Source organism: Balaenoptera physalus, assembly GCF_965194825.1.
Source record: "Balaenoptera physalus genome assembly, chromosome: 3".
Lineage (NCBI taxonomy): Eukaryota > Metazoa > Chordata > Mammalia > Artiodactyla > Balaenopteridae > Balaenoptera > Balaenoptera physalus.
The window spans coordinates 3,572,371-3,598,130 of NC_138890.1; the positions used below are offsets into that span (position 1 = coordinate 3,572,371).

Here is a 25,760-nt window from a genome sequence, read left to right on the forward strand (position 1 = left end):
GACAGACTAGCAGATTAGCAGGGGTGGCAGAGCTTGGCTTCTGCAGCCCAAACAGGGCTCAGTCCAGCTCCTCATCATGACCAAAGGTCCTGGGGCCAGGGGGCTTCGCTCACCAGAAAGCTCCATAAAGGCACACGCACACGTCACATGGAGTAAAGGGGAAGCTTCTCTGTGTCCAGAGGTGCCCTGCTGTGTCCCAGCACATTGCACCTACCGCTCTGCATCCCTGCCGGCGGCCAGTACTTGGAAGTGGTAAGTGCCACCAGGCTGACCACAGAAGAATCAATATCCCTCTCAGCCAGGGTTTGGCCCTCACACACCTCAGGGCCCAGGGTGCGCCATCGTCTCCACCTGTGTCCAGCTGCCAGGTTTTTGCAGGAGGCCCTGGGCAATCATCTCCTGGGCCCTGTTGAGAACTGCAGGTCGCCGTGGTCGGTGGAGCGAGCCTCCCCGAGGACGTGTGTGCCTCCAGAGCTGCTCGCGAGGTGGTGCAGATCACGTGCGCTTGACCACTGAGGCTGCTGGTGCCCCGCCCCTGCCCTGAGTACCGTGGGCCCGAGGTCCCCCTCAGTGGTTACTGGTTCTGAGAACAGCTGTTCATCTTGCTTGCACCTCTCTCTGGAGCCATTCCTACACCAGCACCGCTGAGGCCCCGGGGCAGGAGGGGTCACAGCAGCACCGGGCTCCTGGGTGGCATGAGGGAGGGCCAGGTGAGTGACAGGAACAGAGAGGCCTCAGTCGACCCAACGTGGTGATTCTGATCATCAAGGACCCGCTTCATGGCCACATGGTTTCTTTCCTCACAGTCAGAGGTCAGGGTGACAGTCTAGTGGGGGTCAGACTCCCAGGCCCCGCTGTTGGGAGACCAGGCTCCCCTGAGTGGCTGAGGCCTTTGGGGATACCGTTTATTTATTTTGGTTTGCTTGCGGGTTTTTGTTTTTTTTTTAAAGTTACCGAGCTGCAATCCGGCCTCAAAAAAAATAAGCAGAGCCAACCACAGGATGCAGAAGAGCAGGTCTGCCCTGGAGCCCTCACCCTCTGCCGGGCGTGGCCCCATGGGCTCGGCGAGGTCCAGCTGCCTCGGGACCGGCACGTCTGCGCCTGCAGAAAAGTCCCTGTGCCCAGGGTGATGCAGCTAACCCGTCTCCAGCAGCAAAGGGAAGTGGGGGCCCCCAGCCCCACGTGCCCAGCCAGGCGGGCACCAGCGCCAGATGCCAAGACTGTGTGGTTACTTTTTAATTGTCTTATTTATTTAAATATGAAAGAACATTTCACTTCTGCCCAGTGAGTCTGAAAGTTGGTCCCCTGGGGGATGACAAGAAAGCAGCTGGCTGAGGGTCAGAGAGCGGCAGGGTGGCTCTCCCCAGGAGCGTCCCGGGGCCCGGCCTGATCCTAGGGGAGACGCTGCTGCCTTCAGAAAAGCTGTGAGCCCCGTGAGCGCCACCTTGTGCCCTGATGCCTCTTCTGATAAGAAGAGCAGTGGGTCTCAGAGCCACACTCCTCGTGGGGAGGGACAGGTGGGAGCCAGGAGAGTCCTGGCCCTCTGCACTCTGCTCCGGGGCCTCAGCTGCCCTGCGAAGCCCTCTGAACGGGGCAACGTCAGCCTGGGCAGAAAATTAACAGCCCCCACCCCCCACTGAAAACAAGTACTGGGCCCTCATGGGGCCCAGCTCCTTCAGCGGAGATGAGGAAAAGCCGCCCTCAAAGGGGCTCCTGGTCACAGCTCACTGCGTGTCGCCTTGGCCACGATCACCAGCTTGGACAGCTCAGCCTTGAAGGCCCCGGGCCTGTGGGACACTGCAAAAGAAGAAACCCTTGGTCAGCCCTTGCCTCAGCAAATCCTCCGTGTCCTGAGCCGGGTGCAGCCGATGATGGGAGCAGGGCAAGGCAGGGGAGCAGTCTCCCAGTGGACTCCACAGGGAAAGGCCCCTGGCCCTGGATGTCTTACGGGTGAGGGATAGGAGAAAGGCGGGGAGGCTGTGGGACTGTCCTGAGGGCAGTGGGAGGCCATGGGAGATGTCGACGTGGGAAGAGCCGTGGTCATTTTTGCCACACTGAGAATGGCTGGGGTTTGGAGGTTTGCACTGGCAAACTTGTCTGACGCTCTTCGGGCAGGGTCAGGGAACCTGGCCGCCCCCCGCTCTGCACACCCAGCCTGCCCCCCACTCCCTGTCCATCCTCACCGCCTATGCTCCCTGGGGCTCAGGGTCTGCAGCAACCCAATCCCCTCTGTCCTTGATCTCCACTCTGAACGGGCCCCTGCCCCCACCCGGAGGACCTGCGGGCAGGTCGGGCCTCCTTCCAGGCCCTCCTAAAGCCCCGCTTATGCTGCCCATTCCCCTCCCCTCCCCTCCCCTTGGTGCCTGGTGACGTCCACGGCCACATGGGTTCCTCATCTCTCCCCCATCCTTCAGGACCCTCGGGGCTCCCCGACTCGGCTCAGCCCCGTGTTCACCGTCTCACTCACTCGTCCCACCTTGCTCTCGCACCCTGAGCCCCAACTCGGGTGCCTAGCCCCCCTCTTTCTGCTCGGCATCTGGCCTGCATGGCTACAGCTGAATGGGGGTCAGAGGCCATGGGGGTCTCGGGGCCTCAGGAGGTGGCCCCCGCCTCCCGTGTCATGCATGCACAAGGTCCCGACCGCACTGCTTGAAGCTGTCATGGAGCCCAGGACGGCCAGGCTGTGTAGGCGTCAGACCCCGCGGCCCCCTGCTCCCCGGCCTCCTGTGGAGCTGAGTGTCCCAGGATGCAGCTCTCCAAGGACAGACTCTCATGCTCTCCGTTCTCTGCTAGGGATTGGGCAAGTGTGCCTGCCACCCGTGAGCGAAGGGTGGTTTCTACATTTTCAAATAGCTTTAAGAAAAATCAAAGGAAAAATGGCATCCTGTGATATGGGAAAGTGATATGACATCCACAGTTCAGTGTTCACGAAATAAAGTTTTATTAGAAGGCAGCCACCCCCATTCACTGACTAGTGGCTTATGGCTGACTTTGCCCTGCGGGGGCTGGGTCGAGTTGTTTCAAAGGGGGCCCCAAAGCCGAAAATATTTACTAGGTGGCCCTTTGCGGAAGCCGTTTAGGGATGGCAGGCTCCTCTCACCACAGGGCCCCTGGATCGCCCTCTAGTGGGGGTCTTGTCCCCTCTCTCACCCACTCCCTGCTTGAGAACCTGGATGCCAGCTCCACAAACCCCTCTACATACCTGCTGTTTTGGTCACTTCAAATTCCTCGTTTTTCAGGGGCACATCGCTCTCTCTTTCAAAAGCAGCTTTCGACTGAAAGGGAACAAGTGGAAACTTTTCTAATTGGGAAAGAACACGGCTCGCTTGGCTTTGCAGGGCAGCAGAGACTAAAGCTGCATGCTTCTGCTGAAGAGCCGCACGATGCTTTTTTAAGCACATAAAAGAGAATCCAGCAGAAGCAGTGGGTTAATCCACTTAAGAGATTGTCAACTAGCTTAAAACTTCATGCCTTCCCTGCAAATCGAAGGGAATTTTTTTTTTTAGTTAATTTATGGAAATGATACTAGCATGGCAGTCTCTTCCATGTAATTTTTAAACAGCAGAATTGTCTTTCAAATCAGTAAAAATAATAGTTTCAAAGTAAGAAGGGACCCCAGAGAGCGATTAGTTAATGGTCTGATGGACAGTCTGATGTGTCATTGGAGCGGCCACAGTCCCCGTTATACAATCAGACCCTTGCTGGGGTTGCTGGGAGGAAATTTTGTAGATGTGACGGAGGTTCATCCTGAGCTGACTTTAAGTAAAAGAGATTATCCTCGGGGACCTGGGTGGGCCTGATTCAATCAGGGGGAGGGCCTTCAGGGCAGAGCTGAGGCTTCCCTGGAGGAAACCCCCAAAGCCAGGCTCCCACAGTGGAAGCCGATTCCTGGCAGCGAATCTCTTAATGCCTGTCTCCTACTGGTTCTGCTTCTTGGACTGATAAGGTGGTTTTCAAACTGTTTCGGACCCAGATGGAGAAGCAGGGGTGGGCTCTGCAGAGTGGCTGGGCTCTGGAGTGGGGGCCGTGGGGGTCAGGAGCGCAGAAGGTGCTGGGTGGGCTGTGAACCACAGGTCACTGGAGCCAAGGGGCGTGGGGCCCTCCCGACACCAATGAGCCGCCCACCTGCCCCCTGGGCCAACTTCCGCCTTCACTGCCCCTGTCCCAGGGCTGAGCCTCCTGGCCCCCCGACTTCCTGTTGGCTTTGCCAGCAGGGGGCACTGGTGGGAGGCTGGCGGGCCTTACAGGAGGGAGGCCAGGTGTCCCTGGGGGTCAGCCAGGTTCCCCTCTGGGCACCGTAACCCCGGCCCCCCGCGCCTCCAGGCCTCCCTCTAAGGGCTTGGTGTCCATCTCCTCATTCCCCCTTCGCCCCCCCGGGGTCTCCAAGTTGCAGTCCCTGGTGGCCCAGCCAGGCGGCCACCCCATGTGCAGGTGACACTCACGTAGGCCATGCCGTACTCGATCTCAGCACCCCGCACCTCCGCCTTGAACTGCGTAAAGTACAGGTAGGACTTGCCCTGGGGCCTGCGAAGAAAGGTCGGGCGATAGGGTCAGTCCAGGGCTGCGTGCCACCCCCCCCCCCCCACTCTCCAAGATGGGATCTGCTGCCAGGCATTTCTGGGAAGGACAGATGGGGCGCCCTCAATGTGATCCACTGTTTCCTCTTTGCCAGGATGCTCTTCTGGCTCATTGATGGACAAGCCTCTTTCCCCTTCTGGGTAGGAGCTGTTCTAGAACGGGGCCTCTCGCATCCACTCACAGAACACTTCTCATCCAGTGGACAACATCCCAGCTGTGCGCTAGGGGTGAGGCCAGGCCACATCCCGGGGGTGAGAAGTACGGGGGTTAACTAGGAACAGGAGGGTGTCTGGGGCTGAGCGTGTCCCTGGGGGGCCGCTGGGTGGTCAGCTAAGAGGCTGCGGGCTGAGGACCCTGCTTTGGGCCAGTGCGGCCTGGGTCTGTGCCCAGGTGGAGGGCTGGTGCCCACGAGCCTGTGTGAGACGGTTGTCTACAGGCGGGGGGATGCAGCCCTGATTGCTAACCTGTAATTAGGGGGCCCCCCACCCCGGCTCGCTGCCTCTGGGATGCTTCTCTCTGAGGCCAGGAGGGGGCACAGACAGGGTCTCCCCTCTCAGCGGGGCTGGCGGTAGCGTGTTGAGGACGCAGGGCTTCCGCCCCCACGAGAAGCTCCCCAACAATACTTGGTACTAAAACGCCTGCGGTTTGTAACGCATCGAACAGGAGACGGGGATTCTGCGCCACGCCTGCAAGCGTGTTCTTTAACTAAATGTCGCTGTCGCTGCTCTCTAATGTGTCCCGTTTCTTGATCTGTCCCCTATGTTGACCCCGGTCCCCTGAGGGTGAGAGCGCGGCTGGGACTTCTATGTCAGGCGCGTGGCAAATGCTTGAGAAATCTGTTCTGCTCGGGCGACACATTCCAGGCCGTGAGGCCCAGGGGAGAAGGGCCAGGAACTGGTGACGCTCCATCACCCTCCTCCCCGTCAGAGGGCCGAGCGCCCCCTTCGTGGGCTCATGGAGCTGGGCTCCAGGAAGTGGGATTATGAGAAGGGTGGGCACAGCGGGAGATTAAGTTCTTGAGCAAGCAATGTGACTGAGGTGACCGTAAAGGGGGTGGCATCTGGGGAGCCCGGCCCCTCTCCCGGGGTTGCGGCCACTGCCTAGACCCCACCTCCCAGTCCCCCCGCCCCCTCTCGGCCTCAGTGTCAACGTGCTTCCCTGGGAAGCCCTCCTTGCCCTCAAGTCCCACACAGGACGGCACCCCCTCTCCCGCCTGCGACCCTCCAGGGGCGCAGGACGCCGTCAGTATGGGTACCACCCAGAGCGAAGGTGTCTCGTCCGGGAGGAGATCCCACCAATGGACCCCCGCTCACCTCCAGATGGTGCAGGTCAAGTGCTGGTGGTCTTCGCTGGTCCCCAGACTCATCTGCCACTTCTGGGGAGAGAGGACAGGCAGGTCAGTCCGGGACACACAGCCTCGCCATCATATGTCTGTCCAAGCCCACGGCACGCACCACACCAGGAGTGAACCCTGATGGCAACTCTGGACTTGGGGTGATGGCGTGTCCGTGTAGGTTCATCAACGACTGTCACAAACGTCCCACTCTGGTGGGCGATGGTTGGGGGGGCAGGGGTATACAGGAAATCTCTGTGCCTTCCGCTCCATTTTGCTGTAAAAAATAAAGGCTATTGGGAAAGATAAAAACAAAAATAAAAGAAGGAAAGACAATACACCACCCATGCTTGCTTGCATAAGCATAGAGCAGTCCTTGGAGAAGATGCAAGATTTTAATAACCCCGGTTACATGTAGGACGTGGGTGGGAACTGGGCCGACAGAAGGCACTGTAGAGCTTCTTATGTTTTTTTCTTTTTGAATGACGTGTGTTAGCTTTTTTATTTTTATTTTTTTGGCCGCACGGCATGCGGGATCTTAGTTCCCCAACCAGGGATCGAACCCATGCCCCCTGCAGTGGAAGCGTGGAGTCCTAACCACTGGACTGCCAGGGAAGTCCCTGTGTTAGCTTTTTAAAAAAATTAAATTAAAAAAAATTTTTTTAAATGGTTCCAAAACACAGCGCTACCAGTTTATTCTCATTTTCAGGGCCTCTGAAAACCCGGCCAAATGCAAGGTCTGGTGACCTGCGCGTTTTTGTGTTTTGCTAGGAAAATGAGAGTGTCCCATCCTCTCCTGAGAGTAAAGGTGGAATCCGATTGCTGATAATCTGGTTAAAGGCCAGAGCTTTTCCATTAATAGAAACAGGGCCATTTGTATGTTAATTATAATGCGAGTAAATGGTGACTTGGAAGTCTTTTGCCTGCAGCATGAAGGTAGAAGCCAATTACTCAGGTGGGGCAGGCATGGCAAGGGGACCTGCCCAACACATTTATTTTCTATTTAAAAACTCCTGCCCACGGCTCCAAGGCCTCTGAGCACCCGGAAACAGTTTTACGCTGTGAAATATATCTGGGATGGTTTTCCATAGCTCTTAAAAGATTCATGAAAATGAGGCTTCTTTTTTTAAAAAAAAATTTTATTTATTTATTTATTTGGCTGTGCCGGGTCTTAGTTGCGGCATGCATGCGGGATCTACTTCCCCGACCAGGGATCGGACCTGGGTCCCCCGGCATTGGGAGCTCGAAGTCTTAACCATTGGACCACCAGGGAAGTCCCAAGGCAAACATTTAAACATTTTTTTTTTAAATTATGAAAGCAAACAAAATTAAAACCAAGAGCTTCTTAGCAATAGGGTCAACATCCCTCTGAGTGGTCTTGTTATATGAACTTGACCTTGGTTTCGAGGCCACAGGCCGGGGTGGGCAGTAGGCGCCCTTGGTAAGGCTCAGGTTTTGGCCTCAGACACTCACACGAGGGTGTGTTTTGGGGCAGCCTGTTCAGCCCGAGCCTCTGTGACCTTCTCTGGGAGGCTAGGGGGCTCAGGATCTAAGTGGCCGGGTGTAATCGAGGACAGGTAATTGGTAGCCGCTATTATTTTTTATTAGGAGACAAGTAACAGATGGTGAAATGGACCCATTTCAGTGTCTGTTCTATGAGTTTTGACAAATGCACACACTGTGTATCCACTGCCCGATCAAGATACAGATCAGTTCCATCTTCCCAGTTATCTCTCCTCCATCCCTCTGGAGTCAACCCCTTCCTGCAAATTCCTGGTAACCACTGATCTGCTCTGTCCCCATAGTTGTGCCTTTGCAAAATGCCACCTGAGTGGAATCACACAGGACATGGTCTCCTGTGCCGGTTAGTCTCACTCAGCCTAACGCATATCAGATTCACCCATGTGGCTACATGTATATCAATAATTCACTTACCTTTAACAGCTTTATTGAGAAACAGTTTACATAACATACAATATGAGGTTTCCCTGGTGGTGCAGTGGTTAAGAATCCTCCTGCCAATGCAGGGGATCCGGGGTCGAGCCCTGGTCTGGGAAGATCCCACATGCCACAGAGCAACTAAGCCCGTGAGCCACAACTACTGAGCCCGCGAGCCACAACTACTGAGCCCGTGCACCTAGAGCCCGTGCTCCACAACAAAGAGAAGCCCGTGCACCGCAACGAAGAGTAGCCCCCGCTCGCTGCAACTAGAGAAAGCCCGCACGCAGCAACGAAGACCCAACGCAGCCAAAAATAAATAAATTTATATTAAAAAAAAATACATGTATAGATGATATGCTTTTAAAGTGCATGCTTCAATGCCTCCTAGTATATTCAGAGCTGTGCAACCATCACCTGTATCTAATTCTCATCACCCCCCAAAGAAGTCCCACCCCCATGAGCAGGCACACCCCCATCCCCGCCCCCAGCCCAACCAGCAGGAACCCACTCTCTGTGTCTGTGGATTTGCCTGTTCTGGACGTTTCCCATCAATGGAATCACACCCTGTGTGTCCTTCTGTGTCTGGCTTCTCTCACTAAGCATCGTGTTCTCAGGGTCCGTCCACGGTGTAGCGAGTGTCAGTGCTTCTCCCCTTTTCATGGCTGAGTGATGTTCCCATGTGTGAAGGGACCACACTGCGTTTATCCATCATGAGCTGGGGGACACTTGGGTTGTTTCCACTTGTTGGCTACTATGAATCAGGCTGCTATGAACATTCACGTACAAGCTTTGTGTGGACACAAGTTTTCATTTCTAACGGGTAGATACCGAGGAGTGGAAGCATGGGGTCGTATGTTTAACTTGATAAGAAAGGGCCAGTTTTCCCAAGTGGCCGCATTCCCGCCAACCTTGGACGAGCTCTCTGGCTGCTCAGGATCCTGGCCGGCGCTGAGGTGATGAATAACCCTGTGCCTGCTGTCACCCGGCACCAGCCGGCCTCTCAGGTGACCCTCTGGAGAAACGAACCACTGTCAGAGCAGCCTGGCCTCCCGCTCCCCCCAAGCCCAGCCTGCATCCCGGGCCCCCTGGGAGCCCACACCACAGACCCATTTCCCCTCTGTTGACGATGGCTCTAGAGAAGCGCCACTTGGGCCTCTGGGGCTTCCGTTCCAGCTGCTCCGAGGGGCATCTTGGCGGGGCCCCCAAGTGTGGCCAAGCGGATCCCGGAGAACATCTTGGACGGCCCCTGCACGTTTGCTGAGAATCCGGCCGGCTGTTTGCGCCTAAGCAGGCGGCAGGCCCGCAGCCAGAGAGCCCGTGGGTCACACCGTTGGGTTCACGCAGCTCTGCAGTCGGCCCGTGGTCTCTCATGATCACAGTTCTAGGCCGCTGCTGCCGGAACAAGTCGGTGCTGGACGTGTCTGCTCTGCTCTTAGGTGTTTCCTTTAGGATGAATCCCCTCATCCCAAACGGGAGAATCAAGCCCGATGCTGGTTTTAGAATTTGTGACTCAGCCGCCTTTCCAAGAGTGAGCCTAGGTCTCTCCCCCTACGCTGCAGTGGAATGTCCATCCCAAGGGTCCCGTTAGGGAGGCGCGGGCGCTCTTTTCCAAGTTGCTGGCGACGCGAGGCGTGTCCTGGCTCAGGGCGGCGGTCAGGGGCCTGCGCCTTGGGGACCTTGGTCACGTCCCAGCTGGGGGAGCCAGGGCAGTCTTCAGCCTCTGGGCCACCGTGTCCTCATGTGTGAGGCGGGGATAAGGACAGCCTCCTGGGGTTCTGAAGAGGAAACGAGACGTGTATCTCTCTCAGCACAGCACGGGCCGCCCGACAAACACCAAGGCAAACACCAAGGCGACGGTGCTATCACAATTTTATTGTATAATGAATTGATCATCTACACAACAAAGGAGGCATGGAAAGGGCTGACTGGGGGAGGAAGGTGCTTTGGGACTGATCTGGAGCTCGTGGCAGGGCACGGCTGGACCAAGGGGCCTGGATCAAGGGAGAATGTTCCACCACTTGTCACCATCCCACAATGGAGTGGACCACTTGGAGAAGCAGCGAGGCCTGGAGGTGGCCAAGGAAGGGGCGGACGATCGCAGGACGCCTGCTGTCCTGGAGGCAGTGGGAAGGGCGGCGATCCTCCCCAGCAGAGCTGCAACCCCCTGGTGACACCGCTGGGAAGGGTGTCACCAGGCGCTTGCTACATTTTGTTAAAATACTGTTGCTGGGGGACTTCCCTGGCGGTCCAGTGGTTAAGACTCCGTGCTTCCAATGCAGGGGGCGCTGGTTCAATCCCTGGTCGGGGAACTAAGGTCCCACATGCTACGCGGTGCGGCCAAAAAAATAAATAAAATACTGTTGCTAGGAATCATTTACTTTTATTTACAAACTGGAACTATCCAAAATAAGGAGTGCATTTCATGTCACTCTTGCCCAGTGGCTTTCACTTGGGGACCCTTTTGTTCCCCCAGTGGACACTGGGGGGGGGGTGGCTGCTGGCATCGAGTGGGTGGGGGCCAGGGAGGCTGCCCAGGACGGCCCCCCCACAGAGAGCGACCCCGCCTCTAAAGTCAGCAGTGCCCGGTGGAGCCGGGGAACTCGCTCTCACCGTTTTTTGTTTTTTTTTGTTTTTGGCCGCACTGCCCTGCTTGCAGGATCTTAGTTCCCTGACCAGGGATCGAACCTGGGGCCACGGCAGTGAGAGCGCCGAGTCCTAACCACTGGACCCAGGGAATTCCCGCTCTTGCCCATTTTAATGTGCTGCCCTGAGTCGGGGAGTGGGGGTGGAAGAGAGGGACTCAGAACCAGGATGCTGGGAGGGGTAGGCACGTGACAGGCAAACATGGAGCGGTCCCCAGGCAGCCTCCATCTCTGGGACTCTCCGTTGTTATGGGACACAGTGCCATAGACTCTTCTGGAAGGACAGTAGTGTTTCCTACAGTCTGAGGGTTGGGGAGGAAAGCACAATTTAGGGGTACAAAAGATGCTTTACACTGACTTTCGCAGTGACAATTAATTCTTTCTTTTCAATGATCTTTCATTCTTTCTAACAATCACGAGGAGAAAATCTATTTTGTGTCTCTTCTCAAACACGTGTGCTGCCCTCCCTTCAGACAGAACCAAGCGGCGGTGTCTACCCAGAATTTAACAACAGTATTTTATCCTCAGAGTATTTATCTGTAATGGTGCATTACTGGCTATAACAGTAGTCTATTGCTGTGTGTATTCGTTTCCTGGGGCTGCTGGAACAAATCACCACAAATTTGGTAGCTTACAGCTGAAATCTGTTCTCTCACAGTCTGGAGGCCAGCAGTCCAAAATCAAGGTGTGGGCAGGGCCGTGTTCCCTCTGGAGGACCCAGGGGAGAATCCTTCCTGCATCTTCCAGTTTCTGGAGGCTCCAGGTGTCCCTTGGCTTGTGGCCACATCACTCCACCTCTGCCTCCATCTTCACATGGCCTTTTCCTCTGTGTGTCTTCTTTTTGTCAAATCTCCCATGGGTGTCCCTTACAAGGATGTGTGCCACTGGATTTAGGGCTTACCCAGGTAATCCAGGATAATCTGTTCATCTCAAGATCTTTAACTTAATTACATTTACAAAGACTTTTTCTTAAAAGTCACAGGTTCAAGGCATTAGGATGTGGACATATCTTTACGGGGGGGGCCTCATTCAACTCACTACACTGTGTGACAAATTACCACAAATTTAGTAGCATTAAAAGCTGTGCTGAAAAAAAAAAAAAAAAAAAAAAAAAAAAAAAGCTGTGCTGGACTTCCCTGGTGGCGCAGTGGTTAAGAACCCGCCTGCCAATGCAGGGGACACAGGTTCGAGCCCTGGTCCGGGAAGATCCAACGTGCCGCGGAGCAACTAAGCCCGTGCGCCACAACTACTGAGCCTGCGCTCTAGAGCCCGCAAGCCACAACTACTGAGCCCACATGCCACAACTACTGAAGCCTGCGCGCCTAGAGCCCATGCTCCTCAACAAGAGAAGCCACCGCAATGAGAAACCCGCGCACCGCAATGAAGACTAGCCCCTGCCCGCCGCAACTAGAGAAAGCCTGTGTGTAGGAACAAAGACCCGATGCAGCCAAAAATAAATAAATTAATTAAAAAAAAAAAAAAGCAATGCCCATTCATTAGCTCACAATTCTGTAGGTCAGAAGTCCGGGCATGGTGGGGCTGGGTCCTTTGCTCAGTCTCATAAGCTGACATCAAAGTGTCAGCCAGATTGCGTTCCCACCTGGAGCGCTGGGTCCTCTTCCAACTCATGTGGTTGCAGCAGAATTCATTCCTTGTGGTTGGAGGACTGAAGCCCTCGTTTCCTTGCTGCCAGCCGGGGGCCGCTCTCAGCTCCTGGAGACCACGTCCTCCCTCCCGCGTGGTCCCTCAAAGCCAGCTGTGGTGCACTACGTCCTCCTCGTGCTTCGAATCTCTCTTACCTCCTCTTCTGCCTCCAGCTGGAGAAAACAGCCAGCAAGGAACTAGGGACCTCAGTTTCACACCGAAAGGGACCGAATTCTGCTAACAACTGGAATGTGTCTGGACGAGGTTTCTCCCCAGAGCCTGCAGGTGAACACCCAGCCCAGCTGACACCTTGGCTGTCGCTTTGTGAAGCATCCAGCTGAGCCAACCGGGACTTCTGACCTCCAGAACCGTGGGATAATAAATGGGTATTGTTTTAAGTTGCTCAGTCTGTGGTAATTTGTTACTCAGCACAGAAAGTGAACACAATACCCTTAATAGAGGCTCATGGGAATGGCAGAGTCACGTCTCACATCCTTCCTTCTATCCAGACGTTTGTTCACTCCGTGGAATTATGAATGGAATCCGCCATCACTATGTAACTTAAGCACTGTCTTTTATTGGTTAGGTAAGAATAGTCTGATGTCCAGTGTCCCCTAGAGAGCATCTCTGTATGACAATGGATATTGTCGTACTAAACCACGTAGAATTTTGAACAACTCACCTCATTGGTCCCTCCTTGAGATGCGTAGGTGAACACACAGGTATATTTGTCCTAGAGAATGGAAGGAAAAAAAAAGTCTCGGTAGGAGATAATCGTTAGTGCTTGAGGTACAGGGTCTCAGGATGTTCTTCTGAGATCCAGAATCAAGAAGATCCTGCTTTTGAGTATCTGCACTCAGAGAAAGGAGGTGGAGCCAGATCCCCCTGGAGGCCAGCCCTACAAGGCCTTCCAGCGTCTGCAGATCTGGAACTCCCGCACCTGTTTCCCTACTTGGGAGATCCTGGGTCAAGACAAACAACCCAGATGGCTTCTGGGGGATGAAGAACAGGAAGGGGGAGGTCACGCCCCCCTCCAGCACCCACCCGTCTAGGAACATGAACTTTGGAAGCAGGGGCACCTAGGGGCCCATCTCTGCTCCGCTGTGGACCTTGGACAAGTGCAAAGCTTTCTGAGCCTCTGTTTCTTCATCTGTAAAATGGGCCTCACATAAAGAATTTGGCACAGTATCCTTTGGTTATAAGGAAGTACTCAACAAATAGTGATGATTGATATCGTTGTTACAGGCAGGGAAAAGGAGACTGGGAGAGGAAGCGACTTCTCCAATAAGCTAGGGACGGGCTAGACTAGAGCCAGGCCTGCTACCTCCAGGTAAGGAGGGCCTGGCCCCACATTTCAATGAAAAAGACGGGGGGGACCTTGTGCAATGGAAGGAAAGAGCAACGCCTGTCCACTTCCTCCCTGGTCAGAGCTACAGCGGGACGACCTTCTGCAGGCCCTGGAGGCATATGCCCATCAGCCTCCAGCTCCCCTCTCCCCATCTCTGGGCCCTTCCTGCCCTCCAACAGCGAGGGAGTCTCCTGGGTCTGGGGGATAGGGCTGCTTGGGCACGCTGGGCATGAGACAGGAATTAGGCACGAGGCTAGTGACCCAGCCCTCCCAAAACCGCCAGCCCCCAGGAGCCCCGCCTCCCTTCTTAGTTCTGTCAGGCCTCGCTACCAAGTCCCGCCCTCCATCCTCAGGCCCTACCCACGCCGGTCCGCGACCCCTCAGGCCCCGCCCCCGCCGGTCCATTTCCCCCCTCCCCCAGATCCCGCCCCGCCGGTCCGCGCCCCCTCCCCCCCAGACCCCGCCCCGCCGGTCCGCGCCCCCCTCCCCAGGCCCTGCCCCCGCCTGCACCATTGCTCAAGCCCCCGGGGTGGCTGAGGCACATACCCCAGGGCCCACATTCTGGGAGAAGGAGTGCACCACGCCGCCGGGCCGCACGTCAAAGGCCACCGTCGTGGGCTCAGACACCGCCCGTGCCGGCCTCAGCGCCACGGCCACCAGGAGCAGGGCGGCCCACAAGCTCACGGCGCCGCCGCCGCCATTCCTTCTTCTGCTGGGCGCCGCCATCTTGGGATCAGGTTCGCTGGGCAGGGACCGCGGACGGAGCGCGGCGAGGGACAAGTGGGGCGTCCGCCGGAGGCCACGTCGGCGTCGACACGACCACGTGATCCGGAGCGCCCCGCCCGTCCGTCCGAGCCGCCATCTTGGGGCGGGGCTTGGAAGTACAGGGAGGGTCCTGGGGTGCGTGAAATTGGAACAGGTTCTTTGGTTTAGGGTCCATTCGTCTCTCACTAGGCAAGTGACTGACCCTTCAGCTCCTCCAGTTCGTACATGTACAAGGAGTGAAAGAAATAAAAGATCACCACTAATATTCAGATTAGTACATATAGGCAGAATGAGGGAAATGACAGATCACCGTTGAGCAAACACCTCATGATTGTTACAGCCAAGATCCGTGGATCGCTGCTAAAACCTGGTGGGGGAAACGTATGGTGAGAAACAGGATATTTGTGTTGTCTCAAAAGTATTTTCCCCCCAAGATACATATTAGTTACAAAGGGAAAGTAGTAATTTTACAGTGGTGACACCATCTTTAGCCTAGTGATCAAGTCAACGTCGCTGAAAATGAGACAGTGACACCATGGAGCCGCCAACGGGATGCAGAGAAGGACATTCTCAGTGCCACGTCCGTGGAATTCCTGTCCAAAATGGACGACCTCAGTTTAATCAAAGCAAATAACCAAATGAACCCAAGTTGAGAGACATTCTACCAGGATAACTGGCAGTACTCTTTAAAAGTGTCAGGAAAGACAAAGACTGAGGAACCATCACAGAGGGAGGAGACCAAGACATGGAAAGGAAATGTGGGATCCTGGATTGGCTCCTTGCCTTAGTCTGGGCTGTTATAACAAAGTCCCACAGACTGGCTGGCTTAAACAACACACATTTATTTCTCACAGATCTGGAGGCTGGAAATTCAAGATCAAGCCTCTGGCAGAATTGGTGTCTGGTGAGAGCCCATTTCCTGGTTCACAGACTCCATCTTGCTATGTCCTTACATTATGAAGGGAGAGAGGGAGCTCTCTGGGGTCCCTTTATGAGGACACTAATCCCATTCATGAGGGCTCCACCCTCATGACTTAATCATTTCCCAAAGACCCCCCCACCTCCTCATACCATCACACTGGGTGTTAGGGTTCAACATGAATTTGGGGGCAGGGGACACGAACAATCTGGGACCAGAAAAGTGACATTAGAGGGAGAAATGGTGAAATCCAAATAAGGTCTGTATATTAGATAATAGGATTGTATTGATGTTAATTTTCTGGCTTCAATAACCTGGCTTGTACCACAGTGACGTAAGATGTTCACATTAGGGGAAGCTGGGTGAAGGGCATTAGGGAACTCCACTATTTCTGCAGAAATAGCTCCCTCTTTGCAGCTGGCTGCTGTGGACCCGTTAGGAATTGACTCCATAAATGGGAAGCCAGCAGACCTATTCTGTGTTAAACACAGCAGGATTCCCTTATATCTCCATATCCTCAGCTCTGTGTTTGACCAGCCTGTCGCTATGAAAGATTCAATTAGTGGCCAAGCGCTTTTGCTAACAAGGTATTTCAGTTGTGAGTGGTCTTGAGTTTCCTACTCAAAGACGGGTAGGTGTGTGTGTGTGTTTTCAGAAAGACTGAGCCCCAAGCCTCTTGTTTCTCCATTTTCCTTTTTGCCTCCAAAAAACAACAAACAAAAAACTGAAGGGATTAAAAGAAAAAAATCCATCATTCCCAAGATCCTGCTTTTTGATCATGACATGAAATCTAGCAGTCATAAAGGAAGAAAAGATTTGATAACACAGGTATCACAACTTTTCTCTCCACGGTCAGGACACCATAAACAGGGTGGGTGAGGACATAATAAAGAGGATGCATGAAGGAGCTCCCTTGTGGTGAATAAACAGCTCTGTATTTTCTTTTTTTTTTTTCTTTTTGGCCGCAGAGCATGTGAGATTCTAGTTCCCTGACCAAGGATCAAACCTGGGCCCCCTGAAGCGGAAGCACGGAGTCTTAACCACATGACCCACCGGGGAAGCCCCCAACAGCTCTGTATTTTGACTGTGGTGGTGGTTCTAGGAATCTGTACAGGTGACAGTGTGGAATAGAACTACACACACACAAATGAGTGCATGTGAAAGCTGATAAAATCTGAATAAGGTCTAGAATCTAGTTAATTGCGTCGTATGTTGTATTCACATCAGTTTCCTGGTGTGACAGTGTGCTAGGGTTAGGTAAGATGTAAGCTGGGTGAATGAAGGGTACACGGGACTCTGCACTGTTTTTGCAACTTCTCATGTGTCTATAGTTGATTAAAAAAAAAACAAAAAAAAGAAACAGAGGCTTCCCTGTTGGTCCAGTGGTTGGGACTCCATGCTTCCGCTGAGGAGGACATGGGTTCGGTCCCTGGTTGGGGACCTAGGATCCAGCATGCCTCGAGGTGCGGCCAAAAAAACAAAACACCATACAGCATTATAAATCAACTATACTTCAATTAAAAAAAAATAGAGAATTTTAAAAATACCATAAACACGTTTGAAAGGCAAATGACAAACTGGGAAAGTATCTGCAAACGATATGAAACGGGTTTTTATGTCCATCGCTTATGGGTCCTTGCCAGTTAGGGAAGAGCTGAGTGCTTCCACCAAGAAAGGGCTCGAGCATGTACACGGGCAACCTGAAACAGAGCGGGAACCCTCCCTCAGGTGGAAATCCCACCAGTGGTGGAGAAAACAAGTGGCCCTGTATCAACCATGAAGAAAACAAAGGTCTCTTAACCTGCCACCTCCAAGACCAAGACCTTCTGCCAGCAGACACTTGTCCTTTTGTAGCTGCCCGTCACCCATTCCCCCCATGTCCCTCCCCAGGCCTTGTTGTCCGGGCAGGAATACAACTGACTGAAGTTTGGCCGATGGATGCTGAGTACCGACCTAGGGAGGTAGGGGTAGTAAGTTCCGATGAAGAGCTCCTGCTTGAGGGGCTTCCCTGGTGGTCCAGTGGTTAAGACTCCACACTTCCACTGCAGGGACTGTGGGTTCGATCCCTGGTTGGGGAACTAAGATCCCAAGTGCTGTGAGGCACGCCCTGCCCCACCCCACCCCCCAAAAAAAGTTCCTGCTTGAGACAATTGCAGGACGCCGGCTGCCAAGCCTCGGGGGGCAACCCCAGTGTCCCCTTTCTCACCAGCTTCTGTCATTCTGTGACTTGTGACTAGTTGCCTCTCCACTTTCTTTCACAGCGGATTAAGGGGGCAAGACATCTTCTTGTTCCTGAGATGATTTTAAACATTCACTGGCTGAGATTCCTACCCATAAAACATTTTGAGATCAGCAACACAGTTCAATTTGCAACATGTATGACCATGGACTGATTTCCTTCATATATAAAGAGTGTCTACAAATCAGTGAGGTCAATAGATCAAAAGAAAGGTGGGCAAATGATTACTCCTAAACAAGTGTCTTAAAGCATGAAAATATTCGTACACGTAAAAGAAATGTGGGGGGCTTCCCTGGTGGCGCAGTGGTTGGGGGTCTGCCTGCCAGTGCAGGGGACACGGGTTCAAGCCCTGGTCTGGGAGGATCCCACATGCCACGGAGCGACTGGGCCCGTGGGCCACGATTGCTGAGCCTGCGCGTCTGGAGCCTGTGCTCCGCAATAAGAGAGGCTGCGATGGTGAGAGGCCCGCGCACCGCGAAAGGGGGTGGTCCCGGCTTGCCACAGCTGGAGAGGGCCCTCGTGTGGGAACGAAGACCCAACACAGCCACGAATGGGGTAAATAAATAAATAAATAAATGAAGGAAAAAAAAAAAAGAAATGTGCATTTGAATTACAGTGAGATGCCATGTGTCACTCCTAAGATTGGCAAAAATAACACGTAATGAAGGAATGGAGGAGCAAGCACACTTCACCAAGAAGTGTGTACACTGAGGCATTCTTTAGAAGGTAATTTGCAATATCCTTTAAAATTAAAAATGAACATGCCTTTTTATAATGCTAGGAATTTACTCTATACACTCAGACATATGCCCCAACCACGTACAAGGCTGTTTGTTGTAGGATCCTTTATACCAGGGGTTGGTCAATTACAGCCTGTGGGCCAAATCTGGCCGGCTGTGTGGCTTTGTAAATAAAGTTTTATTGGCACACAGCCACGCCCACTCATTCACACATCACCCGTGGCTGCTTTTGAACTGCAAGGGCCAGAGTCTAGCGGTTGCAACAGAGACTGCCTGGCCTACAAAGCCTGAAATATTTACTATCTGGCTCTTGACAAAGTCTGTTGATTTATACGAAAAGCCCAGAATAATCTATGTTATCCCTTGATAGGTGCCTGGCAAAATAAATTATGGCACGTTCACAGGGCAGAATAGAAAGCAGGTATTAAAAAGAGAGACTGGGGAGGGGTTACCTCTCAGGAAGGAGGGCGTATTTTTCCTCTCTATATCCTTTCGTACTGGTTTGTTTTATTCTTTAAGCCATTAAAAATAAAACTGGACCTTCCGAAAGGATGGAGCGGGTGATGGCACAGGGAGAGGCTACCGTGCCATTAGAAACTCAAGTACCAAGAGTGCCCTCTGCGCAGGCATGGTCTCAGGTCTCGTAGTCTCTCAGCTGTAAGGACAGACATGAAGAGGGGCACGGCCTGCCCTCCCTTGCCGGTGTGTCCTGACCCCCAACCGCTGAGCCAAGTCTCCGGACAAGGAGAGGTGCAAAAGGAAGTAAGGGCCAGGCCATCCGTGACACCCTGGGCTGGGCACCTTGGAGGCACCCACGGGCTGCCTCAGGACCTCTGGGACTGTCCTTACTGGGCCAGTTGACTGAGGGGTGGGGCATCTTCCAGCCACGACATGGCACCCCACACCCCCACTTCGTGCCAGGGCAGCACCGCTGAGCAAGCAGCGCCCCCATCCTTCGACTGCAAGAACTGCCATGCCCTTGGCTCAGCCTCCTCCCAGGACCCCCGCCCACTCAAGGAGCCCCCATCACCAGCCCCAGGGGTTCAGAAGGAACCTCAGGCAGGTGGCGACGCTTCCATCTGGAATCGTTTAATGAGTCTACTTCTTACACGCATAATTATAAAAGAATAAGAATCGACAAAAATATTTTCTTTCCATAATGTGTAGAGGTGGTTCGTCTCTGGTGGGGGTTTTTTTTTGTATTTTTTTTTTCCTACCCGCCCCTGGCAGAACTCTTGGCGGGAAGGAAAGGAAGGAGTAAGGATAACCCTGAGGCAGGGAGGGTTCCACTCCCAGCCCTGGAACCCCGGTCTGGGTGGGCGGGCCAGGCAGAAACGTGTGCCCGGCGGGCTGGGCTGGGGAGGGGGCGGCAGCCGCTGAGCAGCAGAGAACGGGGCTGGGCGCGCTTCAGAGCCTGCCTGAAAGCCGGGCCCGACGGCTGCCCCGCTTCCCTGCGCACCGCTCACGGCCTGCCGGGCACGACTCCCGCTGTGGGCTTCGGGTGCTGGCTGGGGTGAATCCTGTGGCCCGGCGGCAGACCCCGATTCTAGACTTAGGCACCCCTTGCTTTCTGTCTTTTAAATAATTAAGAAAAATGCCCACCCCCCAAAAAGAAAAACAAAACGCAACACAAATATGAAGTGGGCGGGTGGGGAGGAAAGGCAACCGCATGCTTCTGTGCCGGTGGCCGGGCTGGGCCTGGGGGTCCCCGGGGCAAAGGCCCGGCCCCTCCGAGTCTCTTCTGGCCTCCAGTGCCCAGTGGAGTTGAGGCTCCTGCTCCTGGACGACAGGGAGAGGAAGGATGGCTTGAGGAAGTGCCTCGTGGACGTTGGCCTCATCTCTCCACCCTGGCCACGAAGAAGCAGCAGGCAGAAACCCCAGGAGCGTTAACGAAAACAGTAAGTAAAAGGCATTGGGGCGAAGGCTGCAGCTCCTGGGGCGGGCGGGGCGGGCGGTCTGGCGGGGCCGGTGGGAGGAGGCGCTGCGCAGGGCCTGCGGGGCCGCTCGGTCCCTCCTGCCTCGTCCCCCACCCCCATCCTGCAACGGTGGCGGCGGCGGCGAAGCCACTTGTGCTCTGACTGTGCAGGCCCCGCATGTGGCGGCCCGCGGGCTCAGAGGTATTCCTGTAGAAAGTGCAGCAGTGTGACTTCATAGTGCTCGCCGGACTCGGGGCAGCGGATACTGTGTCTCTCGTTGGGGTAGATCTGGGTGGACAGAGAAGGCAAGGCTGGTGGCACCGAGGCACCCCTGCACCCTGTGCTCCGCTATCCCCGAACCTCTCCACCCCCAGCTCAGAGCATCTCTCCTCAGGGCCTCGGTCCCGCCCCCGGCCCCCCGCCCCCCGGGGAGGGCACTGAGGGACCCAGGTTCGAATCCCCCCTCCACGGCCAGCTTGCTGTGTTAGCTCTGGGCAAGTGACAGCCTCCCTGACTGCAGCCCCCCATGAAAGCTGAGCGAAGAATTCAGACCCTGTAGGGTCTTTGTGGCCTGGGCAAGCTAAGGTCTCAAACACAGAGCACTTGCACATACGAAAGCCTTAAGAAACTGTGCTGCTTGCTGTATCCCCCAAACCCAGGGAGCTGCAAGGAACCCAGCTCCGCGGAGTGGCTGGGGCTTCATGTGTCACAGACGTTTGGTGCCTCCGCCTGAGCCACGTTCATTTCACCAACAGGCCCCGTTGGGGATTATACACGCTAAGGCCCCAGGACAGCCTCTCCACCCCAGGCTGTGCCAGGTGTTTTCCTGGGTCTGCTCACCACCTGAGGGGGGGGTCATCCCCAAAGAGAAGCAGCAGCACGCTGGTGCCAAGGGCCATGCCCAAGGAATCACCCAGTCCCTGAGACCTGGCTGAGCGCATGTCCAGGCTCTTGGGTAGATGGTGACAAGGATGCAGGTCTTGCCTCTGGCTATGAAATGAGGGCTCCTGCACCCCAACAGTTCTCGGAGGAGCCCTAAGGGCTCATGGGGTAGGTGTGAAACCTGCTCCATACTCTAGGAATGCATTACCCTAGGAATGCATCAAACTGCCCAGAGATCTCCCCTCCTCCACCCTTGCCTTGATGAATCCATCCTGGATGAATCACAAGTCTGATCATATGGTCCCCAGCTCAGAGGTCCGCAAGGACTGGCCAGCCTGAGATCAAGACCTGGACTCCTGGGTCCTGCTGCGCCTACAGCCTCACGGGCCCCACTCCTTCCGGGCCCGGGGCAGCGGCACTACCTGGGACAGACCCCGCTGCACCCACCCCTTCATGCCACCCTGGGTCCTGGGTGTCTGGTTACTTCCTCCTTCTGGGCAATGAGGGCAGGGAGAGGGTCCATCGGCTCCCCACCGTGCTCCCAGCCCCCAGTCCCAGGCCTGACATCCGACAGCAAACGTGATGCACCAACAAGCTGGGGCTGTCAGCCTCCAGGCCAACTGCTGCCCGGTGTCTGAAGAGGAAGGTGGGCGTGCTCCATCTCCCCCACGCGCAGCCCCCAAGGGAGCGTCTTGTCTCACCTTCAATTTCCCCTGGGGAGGCAGGGGCACAAGCCTCTGGGCCCCCCTTGTGTGCCAAATGCTTTTCCTGAGAGAACTCATTTCACCCTCACAACCTCTGGGAGGCAGGGGTTATCATGCCCATTTCACAGATGAGGAGACAAGGCCCAAGGTTAAAGGACCTGCCACCAATGGCCGCACGGGGAGGGAGTGGCTATCCCAGCCACGAGGCTCAGGGCTTCAGGCTCAGAAGGGACAGGTGAGGGTACATCCTGGACCCGCCTGACTCCTTTGCTCTGATGTGCAGCTGCCTCTGGCCTATGTTTGGAAAGCATGTGCAGCTGGGGGCGGGACTGCCAAGCGGCGCCCAACCCAGCTTCACCCACAGGGAGCCCCGCCTCCCTCCTGCCCTGTCTGGCAAGCGCATGCCCAGCCACAGGTCCCTGCGGCCTGTCCCTCCTGCCCGGTGACCCTCAGTTTCCCCATTTGTTGAATGGCAACGTGTCTTCCCCTGACAGGTCAGAGCGCATGGAGGCGTCCAGAAAGCGGAAAGACTGCGTGGCGGCAGCAGGTAATAAAATCTGTCCCTCTCGCCTCCAGCACACACCGCCCCCCCGCCTCCGAATCCACCAGGCCTCTTGCTCCCCACTCCCGCCCCCTTTCCTGCCGGGACAACTGACTGTGGCTCATGTCCCACTGGCCCCCATGGGCCTCTGTCTACAGGGCTGCCAGAGGGATGCCTGACACCTCGCCTCATTCTTCGGAACAAAACACAGCCCTCCCGAGGCCCACCCCTTACCTATGAAGCCCCGCCCTCTCACGAGGTTCCGCCCCTTACTCCCGAAGCCCCGCCCATCACCGGAGGCGTCAGGTGGCTTGCCATGCCGGTCACCGCACCCTGCTCCCTAGCTGTTCTCCTGCTGGCTCCAACCACCGTGGTCTCCCGTCCTGGAGCTGCTCCCTCCTACTAATTTCCTGTCTGGTGTCTTCCACAGCCGCCCCCCAGGCCTAGATGAGTCCCCACTTACTCCTTAGCACCCTTAAATGTCACCTCTTCGGGGAATTGTTTTCTGACCCCTGTCAAGGGGCACCTCCCCCCCCCCCCGCCCCGTCCCCAGATGCTTTCAGCATTCTGTACAGTTCCTTTAAAGCAAGGTTCCTGGCGCGCATGCGCAATTATTCCGGTAACATCAGCCTCCCTCCACCGGGCCCAGTTCCCAGGTGTCGCCAGCAGAGGGCGGCGCGGACCGGGAGCGATCAGCGCACGACTGCTGCACGGTGGTCGGGACTCAGGGAGCCGGCTAAGTGTGGAGCCAGGCAGTCAGGTGTGCGGACGGCGGCGGGGCCACAGGTGCCCCGACCCACTGCTGCCCACCCTGCGGGCTCCTGGGAGGAGCCACCCACCTGGAGCTGGTAAGGCTTTCCTGCTCGGATCAGCTGGGAGACGAGGAAGTTCGTGTGGAAAAAGTGCACGTTCTCATCCAGGAAGCCGTGCAGGATGAGCAGGCGGTTGGGCCTGGAAGACAAGGTGGGCGTGAGCAGCTGGGGCGAGACCCCCTTCTCCCGCCCGTAGGCAGTCGCACCACAGTCCTCGCTCAGCCAGGGCTGGGGGCCCAGGGTCCCGCCCCAGCCCCAGGACAGCGAGGGCGGAAGCAGCGGCTCAGCAGCAGAACGTGGCGGAACTCAAAGCCCGGGCACAACTGGCGGATCTGGGAGACCCCTCACTTCCTTCCAGGCGAGGAGGGCAGGGGTGTGCTCAGGGCTGGAATGTCCTGAGCTCGGGGAAGCTTCTGGAGCAGTGCTGCCCACGGGCACTCTGAGACGATGGAATGTTCTAGACCTGCGCCACCCATCGCCGCCAGGTGGCTACTGAGTGCCTGACATGTGGCAAGGGTGGTCGAGGAACCTTACTTTTTAAAATTTTGATTTATAAATAAAAATAACTTATTGAAGTGACACTCACACAACCTAAAATTTACTAATTTTAAAGGGATTTGGGGCATTTGGTGCATTCACAGTGTCGTGCAACCATCACGTCTATCCTGAGTTCCAGAGCACTTCCATCGCTCTGGAGCAAACCCCCATGCCCATGAGCAGTCACTCCCCACCCCGGGCAACGACTGGTCGTCTGTCTCCATGGTTTTACTGTTCTAGTGAATTGGGATGAATGTGAACGTAAATCGGAGTGGCCACGGAGCAGTGGGTTCTGAGCTTGGCTGCACGATGGCACGCCACCGTGGAGCCCAGGCCACCCTCCAGACTAGAGAGCAGCCTTGCGGGGAGAGGGGCCCTGGTGGGGTCAGCCTGTGACAAGAGCCCTGGCACTAAAGATGGGGCCCAGGTTCACCAGACAGAGCCACACCAGAAACTGGCCATGCCAGTTTCTTTTTGATAGGCGAATCAGAAGCCAATGCCCAAAGCGTGACATGGGACACCAGAGCTGGTCCAACACACCTATATGTTAGAACCACTGTGGACCTGTGTTCTGAACCATGGTGTCAAAACCCACAAGACAGAGGCCGTTCAGGTTCAAAACTAACTCAGGGGATCCATGGTGGGCCGCGTGTTTGGGGGGTGAGGGGAGCCAGCACGTGCAAGGTGCAACTCTAGACCTTCCCTTCTATCTTTCTGGGGGCAGGGCTGGGGGGCTTCCCTCCCTCCTCGCTCCAAGAGAACCCAGGCACCTGCTTTCAGTGAGGAGCGCTGAGGAGGGAGGGCTGCGGGAGCAGAGGGAACCAAGGGGCAGGCAGAGTGGGAGGTGCGGAAGCCACGCCCAGCCGGCCACAGGCGGGCCAGCTTCATGGACGGCCAGCCCTGGCGACCCTGAAGTCAGGGCGGGTGGGGGCCTTACTCATTGGGCAGCTTCTCCACGTGCAGGGCCACGGAACCCGCCTCGTAGCCAAGCTGGTTGTTTTCTGGGACATCCATGTAGCGCTCTGTGTACCCTGTGTCGTAGGCCATCCAGACTGTGACCGGAGCGCCTGCGATGGCCACCTGAGGGCCACAGTGGATGGAGCGGAGGAAGAGAGAGAGAGAAAGAAAGAGAGAGACATGTACACACAAAGGTCAGGTCCTGGGAGCCTGCGCTTGGCCGGCTGTCCCGGGGCCTCCCCCGGAGGACGTGAGGAGCGGGCATGCACACGGGGGCTGGCAGGGGAGGGGCCCTCAGATGTGTCTCCCCTGTGGACCGTGCATTGTCTCGGGAGGGTGGGTGAGCTGAACGAGCGCGCCGGGGCCGGGATCGGCCCCTCCCTGGGCCCACTGCCTTCCTGCCGCCTCCGCCTCCTCATCGCCGCCCCGCGGTGCCCTGACAGTGCCGCCGGCCTGGGGGCCCCTCCCCCGACGCTCTTCACACCATGCCCCACCTCTGCCCATCCGAGGCCGGGGTCCCGGGCTCAGCCTCCCACAGAGAGCTGCTGGCGGGGTTTTGTGCAGCCGGACGCCATCCTGGGGTCAGCAGTGGCGGGCAATGAGGAGGGGGGCTCGGCCCCATGGGGCTGCTGCGGGGAGAAACAGCCACGTGGCAAGGCCCCTGCCAAGATGCCTCCCCCGGGGGGGCGGGCTCCAAGGGGCACGGGTGGGCGCTGGCAGACAGGAGAGAGGAGGTGGGGGCAGGACCCACCTTGAACACCTGGGGCTTGTGGATCAGCCCCATGAGCGAGAGGAAGCCTCCGTAGGACCAGCCATGGATGGCAACCCGGCTCAGGTCAATGAAGCCGTACTTCTCGGCCACGAAGTGCAAGCCCTCCACCTGGTCCTCGATCTCCACCTGGCCCTGGGGGACGAGGCCAGGCACCTCTCAGTGGCCTCTTCCCAGGCACGTGCCCTGCTGTCCCACCTCTTCCCTCGCAGGGAGCCCTCTTCCTCTTGGATCAAAAGCAGCTCTCTGGAAGCTACCCCTCTCTCCAGGCCCCATGCAAATCTGCTGTCTGGGGTGGCGGTCAGACCGGCCTGGCACCAACCCTGCCCCGCCATCCCCTGGCTCACTCTGAGAAAGCCATGTCCCTTCTCTGGGCCTCAGTTTCCTCATCCCCAAAAGGAGGACGTTGACATGAATAGGACCGAGTCTACAGTGGGTGTGAGGATGAAACGAGATGCTGAGTGTCCTGTACTCTGAGGCCTGGCGTATGCTG

General features: G+C 56.0%; 2 protein-coding genes across 5 annotated transcripts in view; both read right to left on the reverse strand.

The window, feature by feature from the left end:
- Window positions 1–1,232: 1,232 nt before the first annotated feature.
- On the reverse strand, window positions 1,233–14,275 carry MYDGF (myeloid derived growth factor). Of its 2 annotated transcripts, XM_082456939.1 has the most exons (7): window positions 14,033–14,275; window positions 12,821–12,871; window positions 12,294–12,311; window positions 5,892–5,953; window positions 4,443–4,524; window positions 3,203–3,275; window positions 1,233–1,797 (listed from the first exon to the last, which is right to left on the reverse strand). In XM_082456939.1, exons 1-7 carry the CDS (start codon window positions 14,210–14,212, stop codon window positions 1,718–1,720), a joined length of 546 nt encoding a protein of 181 aa, XP_082313065.1. In that variant the 5' UTR covers window positions 14,213–14,275; the 3' UTR covers window positions 1,233–1,717. The 2 variants fall into 2 exon arrangements, with proteins under 2 accessions (XP_082313065.1, XP_082313066.1); XM_082456940.1 differs by lacking the exon at window positions 12,294–12,311 and having other exon boundaries at window positions 14,033–14,269.
- A 1,832-nt stretch (window positions 14,276–16,107) lies between these two features.
- The window catches only part of DPP9 (dipeptidyl peptidase 9), a 44,235-nt gene continuing 34,582 nt past the window's right edge, over window positions 16,108–25,760 (reverse strand). Inside the window, exons 19-22 of one of the 3 annotated variants that reach the window (XM_082456915.1) lie at window positions 25,250–25,402; window positions 24,479–24,621; window positions 23,032–23,143; window positions 16,108–20,353 (exon numbers count right to left, since the gene is read on the reverse strand). In XM_082456915.1, the coding sequence (XP_082313041.1) occupies window positions 20,261–20,353; window positions 23,032–23,143; window positions 24,479–24,621; window positions 25,250–25,402 (501 nt within the window). In that variant the 3' untranslated portion in view covers window positions 16,108–20,260. Of the gene's footprint in view, window positions 20,354–23,031; window positions 23,144–24,478; window positions 24,622–24,992; window positions 25,128–25,249; window positions 25,403–25,760 lie in introns of those variants that run through there. The other 2 variants (XM_082456917.1, XM_082456916.1) reach the window with 2 other exon arrangements.

Excerpts from the sequence above, each read along its gene's own strand:
- MYDGF (XM_082456939.1), bottom strand. The coding sequence starts at position 14,212 with ATGGCGGCGCCCAGCAGAAGAAGGAATGGCGGCGGCGGCGCCGTGAGC. Across the intron at positions 12,872-14,032 it reads CCCAGAATGTGGGCCCTGGG|GACAAATATACCTGTGTGTT; the intron begins GTATGTGCCTCA and ends TCCATTCTCTAG. Across the intron at positions 1,798-3,202 it reads TGAAGTGACCAAAACAGCAG|TGTCCCACAGGCCCGGGGCC; the intron begins GTATGTAGAGGG and ends CTTCTTTTGCAG.